The sequence below is a fragment of the Xiphophorus hellerii genome, chromosome 23, assembly GCF_003331165.1.
Source record: "Xiphophorus hellerii strain 12219 chromosome 23, Xiphophorus_hellerii-4.1, whole genome shotgun sequence".
Lineage (NCBI taxonomy): Eukaryota > Metazoa > Chordata > Actinopteri > Cyprinodontiformes > Poeciliidae > Xiphophorus > Xiphophorus hellerii.
In genome coordinates, this window is record NC_045694.1 from 14,243,020 (window position 1) to 14,250,337 (window position 7,318).

The window sequence follows — 7,318 nt, forward strand, 5'->3', positions numbered from 1 at the left end:
CCAAACTCACCCTCAGCGTCAGCCCCAAACACGCAGAGCGCCACCCGGGCTGATTTCAAAACTTCATAGCATGCTTATATATTCTTAGTAATAATTGAATGTGGCTATGTTGACATAGTATAGCTGCATTAAGATAATTATCTTTTGGATGTATATTAAATGTTTTAGGGTGAAAATAGTGTCTTTTATTTATTTTTGAAAATACATACCTTTTTTTTAATTTTTGTATCTACTTGATAGTTAGTTTTAAATTTAATTTACATATTTCAAAGACAGGGTCCATACTTTAATAAGTCAATAACTGAAACAAATTTCATTTACGTTCAACAATTTAGATTTAAATGTGAAAACCGGATTTGCGTCAAAACACGCAGCCTCTTGAAATTTAATCTTGATTTCATTTCTTCTGCACAAGCTTTTTTGGAAAGTTTTCCTGTTAAAGGGAACTTTTTCCTCTCCACCATCATCACTTAGATCCTCAATATGAGGATTTGCTGGAGCTTACTTTTAAGACATTTAAATAGTTGGTTCAGTGTTGGGTTAGTTTGGAAGTCTTCCTGTTAAAAGGAAGTTCTTCTTTTTGGAAATTCTTCCTGTTAACCCTCTTATGACCGTAATTGTAACTGGGCTGCCTGGTATTTTTTATTTTTTGGTTGTAAAATTCTCAAAAAATATGCACTGAGTCTGTATTTTTGCTCTTTTTTCCAGAACAAACTCAGCTTTTAGTATCTGATAGTTAGTTATTTAACATTTCTGTTAAATGACTTGAATGTTTTTGCCCTGCAGCTGCAGCCACACGTCTAGTTGGGAATATTTTAGCTCAGGTGATGTGTGGGTATAACGCAGCTCCTCCCCTTATTGCCAGCCTTTTCAATTATTGAACAACCTCCTGTCATGAAACATCTGAGACAAATGTTTGTAGCCAGAATAAGTTTTATATTTTGGGCATGTTTACTTTGTGCTTTCATGTCAGGACAGATTTCTATGTGGCAGATATATTTTACTCAACTGTTTTGATCAACTCTGATTTATGCATTTCTACTACACTTCCCAGGATGCAATGGGTACTTCCTCTGAGTAGAGCACAAAAAAAGGCTCAAGATACCAACCCTTCAAAACAAAGAAGACATTTTGAAAGTTTAAGACAATAAAATTAAAGTAAAAGATGTATAAAGGGAGTCCTGCTGTGGTAATGTTTGAAGAAACATTAACCTGTAGTGACTGGTTGAACCAGCAGGGGGCACAGGAGAGCTGAAATCTCTGAAATGTGACTGAAAAAATTTCCGCTCCTGGATTATTCCAATAAATTAAAAGTATTTCATGATGAAAGATTACTTTTATATCCTGCCTCACCAGTACACTCATCATCTGTGCAGAATCTGATATGAAACAGTTCTTATGCTACAAAAACCCACATTCACAAAGCAAAATTCTCCACTAAAAATGTATGAACAAGTTTGAACTTAAGACAATAAAATGCTGGCAGATTGTTTGAAACTACATAAAATGAGATAAAGTCAATATTTAATATCTTGGTTCACTTTTTGGATTGACATAAAAATGTAAGTAAGTGGGTTCGGCTGCTCCATTTATGTTTATGATTTAATCTCTGAATGTGGTCAGACTTTAGTTCAGGTTGTTAAATGTTAAATAACCAGAGGGGAACTTATGCATAAAAGAAAAATATCAATTTTCTTTGTTAGGAAACTTTTATGTTCTGTAGATGCTTGCTGTGTTTCCAGTATTTATTAAGATAATTTGTATTGTAGTCAGGTAGGTAGTTATATTTATGTGAGTAACTTTTGGGGGGGAAAAAAAATAAATTTTTAGGAGTATTTTTACTATGCTTTACTTTTGAAATCAGAAAATGTAACTTTTAAGTGGAGAACTGAAGTCTTCAGACGTCTTTGGAGAAAAATCCAGGATTTCCCTGCTGCCAGGTGGAGAACGTTTCCTCGGGATCTCCGGAGTTCCACTTCTGCAAATGAATCTACTCTATATTTTAAAATCCCATCACTGATTATTTTAAAACTTCTTCTGCCTGTTTAAAAATCACTTCCACAAAAGAGGGAAAAAAAAGTCATTTGGCAGCCAGTCAAAAAGGCCTGAGTCCAGCCACAATCCAGAGTCACTCTCTCCTTCCTCTCTGCAGGACGCTCCTCTTCCTCTTCCTCTCCCTCGCCGCCGCCGCAGATTAATCCTCTGATTTTTTGAATTTTCTCTGAAAAGAAGCTGGAAAACTGGTTGCATTCAGCATTAGATAGAAACGACTGGAAATGCATAGTTTTGAGTAGATTTTATTGTAATTTCCAGGGGCGCAGACCCCACTAGGACTGTGTCACTCCACTGCTGCTTGTGTCTCATTAATGTTAGCAGATGTTGGCAGGCATGATGTGGTCTAGAGATTCTGTTTCAAACTGAGTTTATCCACCTCTGGAAAAAATTTAAAGTTTCTCTGATTTTACTCTTTATAAGTATATGTTTGAGTAAAATGAACATTGTTTTTTTATTCTCTGAATTACTGACAACATGTCTCTTAATTTTGTTTGTGAACGTATGTAAATAATAAGCAGTTAGATTTAGAAAACCGCACCAACGAATATCTTCTCATGGGTCTTAGACCCGCTGGGGGCTAAGACCCCCTAAAGGTCAGATCCTAGAATCGCCCCTGGTTTTGTTTGTGCGTATTATTTGCTCCGATGTATTTTTATGTTGGTCTAATTAAGCCCCTCAGCTCTTGGTGTTCAGGTTAATGCTCTGGCAGGAAGCTGCTGGAATGAACACTGGAGTGTGAAATGACTCCACATCTGTGTGTTTTTTTCTGTCCATCGTGTGTTTGCATTACGCTACAGTATATCAGTATATTTACACTGTTTCCTTTTTCCTGCCGTCCTCCATCAGAGCAACACAGTCTCCCCTTCCTGTTCACAGACGGCTTCTCTCTGTGCTGCCATCTACACTCCTGTCACTCAGCGTGTCTCCGTCCTCTGGCTCGTCTTGGCGTCGTCCACGCCCCACTGTCCCACTGACCCCAGCCGTGGGGGGACTGGGTCGGCCTTATGTAACAGAATCATGCGGTGGGAGCGCCGCTCCTCGGAGCCAGGTGAGGAATGAAACACCTGCCTGTGTGAGAACCGATCATCTCATTAATGCGCGTCGCCCATGGCAACTGTGCTGAACTGTGCTGAATTTAGTACCGGATGATTAATGATCATGTCTGTTTGTTTTTTATGCTTGAAGCTCTGATCAGCTTCTCTTGGGGAACTCAAACTTTCTAGCTAAATTATTGGTTTAAATAGAACACCTAAAATTAGAAATAACTGTGAAATTCAGCAATTAGCCACGTAATTTTAGTCACTGGATCACATATTAAAACCGGAAAGGTTTTATTTGAATAAATATTTATTACAGTGGCTCGTCAGTCTTTCCAGACCACTATTTGTTCGGGAGCTGAGGAGATACACGAGTTGCTTCCAAACACCTTCATTTCATGTCAGAACAGATTACAGATCCTACTGTTCCTGTGCAATTAAGTCTTATGGTTGTAAAAACAAGCTTTTCTCTGAAAAAATGATCATACATGTATATATATACAACTCTGTGAACAATGAAGATCCCACTGCATTGAAATCCTCCTGGTTATTCCACCAAACATTTATTTCTGAACTGTTAAAACATTCGTATTGTTGTTTCTAAATGAATATGAACTTGTTTTCTTTGCATTATTTGAGGTCTAAAAAAACTGCATCTTTTTTTGTCATTTTGACCATTCCTCATTTTCTGCAAATAAATACTAAATTTTTGCTTGGAACTTTGTAGACATGTTGTCAGTAGTTCACAGAATAAAAGAAAAATGTTGACTTTACTCAAACATAGACCTATAAAAAGTAAAGCAGAGAAACTGATAAGTTTAAGTGATCTCTTAATTTTTTCCAGAGCTGTATAAATATTCATTTTGCTGTTGCTCTGTAGTTCATTTATTGTCATTCATTGCATTTTATTTAATTCATAGGGACTGAAACTGCTGGAGTGACGTTAACCACCAACTTGATTTTCTCTCTTCTTGGGATAAATGCAGTGAACCTGAATGAAGTCAACCTGCTGGAGACGAACTCAGAAGCAAATCCTGCAAAATCAGGTATCGTCAAATTCAACCAACCTTGCAACAAATGTGGCAGTGAGGATACAAAACAACAAGACACCCGGTCAGTAGGATGAAATAGGAATATATTTTTGGTGCTTTGGACCCAGAACACATCAGAACAGAACAAACAGACACCTAAAAGCGCTTCTGTGTTTAATAATGAGCCTAAGGGAGGGATTCACATTCTTTGAGGGAAGCTGAGGAAGTATATTTTTTAAATAAAAAGGGTATAGAAAGAAGAAATAAGTGCTCAGACGGGAGACAGTTTGGTGGCTATAGATGGATTCATAATGAGCTGACGTTGCGACAGTGTGGAAAATGCAAGAACACACATTTCAAAGCTTTTAACAGAAAGAAAAAAACATTACAAAGTACAATCATTTTATATAATTTGAACATGGGTAAAAAAAAATCCAAAGGAGATTTTTTTCAATTAAAAACAAAATGTTTGTCTACATTATGTAAGTTTTGGCTGGAGTCTTCATCATGTTGTCCTCTAATGTCAGCAGAGTTTGAGACGAGGTCTTTGACAGTTTATTGAGGTAGGCAGATGTGAAGATTTTAAAAGTGTGTCTCATTTGGCTCAGTTCGTCCCTTTGTGATTTCAGTTCATTTAGTCAAAATCTGCCTCAGTGAGGCGGCTTGTCTGCTGACCGAGGCGCTCCGAACGCCTCCTGAGAGGCGTAGGTGATGTACAGGAAGCCGTCGGCGTCTCTGAAGCGGGAGTAGATGTCCCTCATGCTGGAGGACATACAGGACATGCTCCGCTCTGCCACCAGGAGGAACAGCGTCTGGGTCTGGTCCAGAGCGATCTTATTCCTGAGGAACAAGAGACAGAAAGGTCAGAGGTAAAGGAGAGCTGTTATACTTACATTTAGGTCTCGACTGCTTCTACAACCAGCCCACACACTTAAAAAAAACCCACCTTGCTGGTTTTTTTTGGTAATAATTTAATGTTTTTTGGTGTCTGGAAAATGAGCCGTCACCATCTACAATAGCTCTTTAATTAAATAGGTTACAACAACATTTTATTTCCCTTTATCAATAAAGTATTTTTGAATTTCAAAGTCATTTAAATTTGATTGTTAGGTCACATTCAACAGGCACTGCACCGTTACCTAGCAACGAAGGTTTACCTGAGAAGGCAGAGGAACTGACCCAACGTTAGCTCAAAGGGAACCAGAAACTTTGTTTTGTCCAGCAGTGGGAGGCTTTTCTCTCTGACGTAACGTTCAACTATCACCTGAGCAAAAAAATGCAACTAATAGTTAGAAAGAACCTCCCAAAAAACACGAGTTATATGTGGAAAAATTCAACTCACTGGCAGCTTGTTGGGGAATTTAGACCGAATATTGCACACTTCATCTTTTCTCGTCGCTAAATACAAATGAGAAAGATTATTTTACACAATTTGAACCATCATCTAAGCAGCATGTGCAGAGTTTGGCGTTATGAACCGCTGCAACAGAACTAAGAGAGTCTTACCGAGGCATTTCCTCTGCTTGAAGGGCGTCATCTCCATGGATTTCTCAAAAGGAGCCATGTTTGCTCGTCGTTTGGGACGGTTTTGGAAAGGCCAATGGTTGGAAGTAAGCGAACCTCGGCGAGCTGCGGAGACCGCCGAGGTTTTATAGCCGCAGAGCAGGGAGGAGTCCAAAGACTCCTGGGTGAGGATGCAGAGACTCGCACTGTCCTGCAACGGAGCATTTTCACATCAGCGTGAGACTTGAAAACTGCTTTTCAGGCACACAAAAAGAAGAGTATAATTACGGCAGCCCAACAAGCCGTGATGAGACGCCTGGAAAACCTCCTGAGGCCATCCTGAAGCTGAGCACTCTCGACCTTCTAACTTCTGCAAGTCTGTTTTTAAAATGTTGTACATATAAAAATCTAAAAGTGTATTCGTATTCTACATCTTCTACAAATTTATACTTTGTAGAAGCAGCTTTTGCTTGCCTCTGCCTCTCTTTTCAAAGCAGCTGAGCAAAATCAGAGAAGATGTAGAGGATTTCTAAAAATCTATTTTCGAGCGTTGTCAAAGACTCACTGGGATTTAATATCTATACTTAAGAGACGAAGCTGCAACATTTTCCATCACATAAAGATTAACTTGTGTATTTTCATTTAGTGTGTGCGAATATGGCCAGATTTTTATTTTAGAGAGACAAAAGTCGTGGAAGACGGCAAAGGACACAGAGCTCCAATTAGATGGTGTGTCGTGGTGAAACACCGCCCTCTGCTGGTTGAAATTGCGAGAAAAGTTAATTGCGTTTTGCTCTCGTAAGATTTCTTGCTTCACTTTTATCATCAGTAAATGATTCACACAATAACACCAGAACAATCCACTTATTCTCTCAAATTTTGCATTTAAAGCGCACAAGAAAACATTTTCTTCCTGTGAGTTTATAAAAAATAATACAGCACAATTCAAATTTAAAGCGGCGCCAGGCTGCAGATTTCCAGCTATTAAAACTCAGGAATGTTAGATTAGATACAACGCAAGTTTTTTTTCTACTTTTAAATAGATTTAACTTCTCAATTAAATAGTTTAGGCTAAATTTATATACCTAGTAGCTCTAGTAAAGTTCAACTGATAATAATATTAAAACATAATGTTATTACAGGTTAGAAAGACGCCATGATGTTCTCCTCAGACTTATCATCCTCCTTAAATTGTGTCTGTTTTTGATTATAGCAGACTGGTTGCTGCGTGACTCATCTGCGTGTGATACAGTTAGCCAGCTCTGGTTAATTTGATTAAAAAATATTGAGACATGAAATATGTAATGAGAGTTAAAATCTGGGCTGAAAGTTTTCACTCAGAAGGAAAAAAACAGTTGCAAGTTTCAACAATAGTTTTACTGGCAACAAAGGGAAAAACTCCGGGAGCTTCAATCACATTAAATAATTGATTAAAGCTCAATTATTTAATTCTGAAGATGGTGATAATGAGTAGAGCTTCAGGACAGAAAGCAGCAAATAAAATAAAAGGGAAATATAAATATATGTCGTTAAAATAAATTAAATTTTATCGGGAACTTTGCCAAACTTTGTCCAACTGTTCCAAAATTGACCACTAGGGGTCAGCAGAGCATGGGAATTATTCCCAGTAACTGGGATAATAAATTTACCTGCTGTCTAAACACGAACCACTTTTATCATGGTTGGCATTCG

General features: G+C 38.0%; 1 protein-coding gene across 1 annotated transcript; it reads right to left on the reverse strand.

Moving 5' to 3' along the window:
• Positions 1-4,210: 4,210 nt before the first annotated feature.
• Positions 4,211-5,969, reverse strand: map1lc3cl (microtubule-associated protein 1 light chain 3 gamma, like). Its single transcript, XM_032554428.1, has 4 exons — positions 5,630-5,969; positions 5,466-5,521; positions 5,281-5,387; positions 4,211-4,963 (listed from the first exon to the last, which is right to left on the reverse strand). The coding sequence occupies exons 1-4, from the start codon at positions 5,685-5,687 to the stop codon at positions 4,774-4,776; spliced, it is 411 nt and encodes a 136-aa protein (XP_032410319.1). The 5' UTR covers positions 5,688-5,969; the 3' UTR covers positions 4,211-4,773.
• Between the last annotated feature and the right edge of the window lie 1,349 nt (positions 5,970-7,318).

Bases quoted from the DNA above. Each gene is read 5' to 3' on its own strand.
- map1lc3cl (XM_032554428.1), bottom strand. From the start codon at position 5,687: ATGGCTCCTTTTGAGAAATCCATGGAGATGACGCCCTTCAAGCAGAGG. The intron at 5,522-5,629 runs GTAAGACTCTCT...ATTTGTATTTAG, and splicing joins CAAGCAGAGGAAATGCCTCG to CGACGAGAAAAGATGAAGTG. The intron at 5,388-5,465 runs GTGAGTTGAATT...TTTTTTGCTCAG, and splicing joins AATTCCCCAACAAGCTGCCA to GTGATAGTTGAACGTTACGT.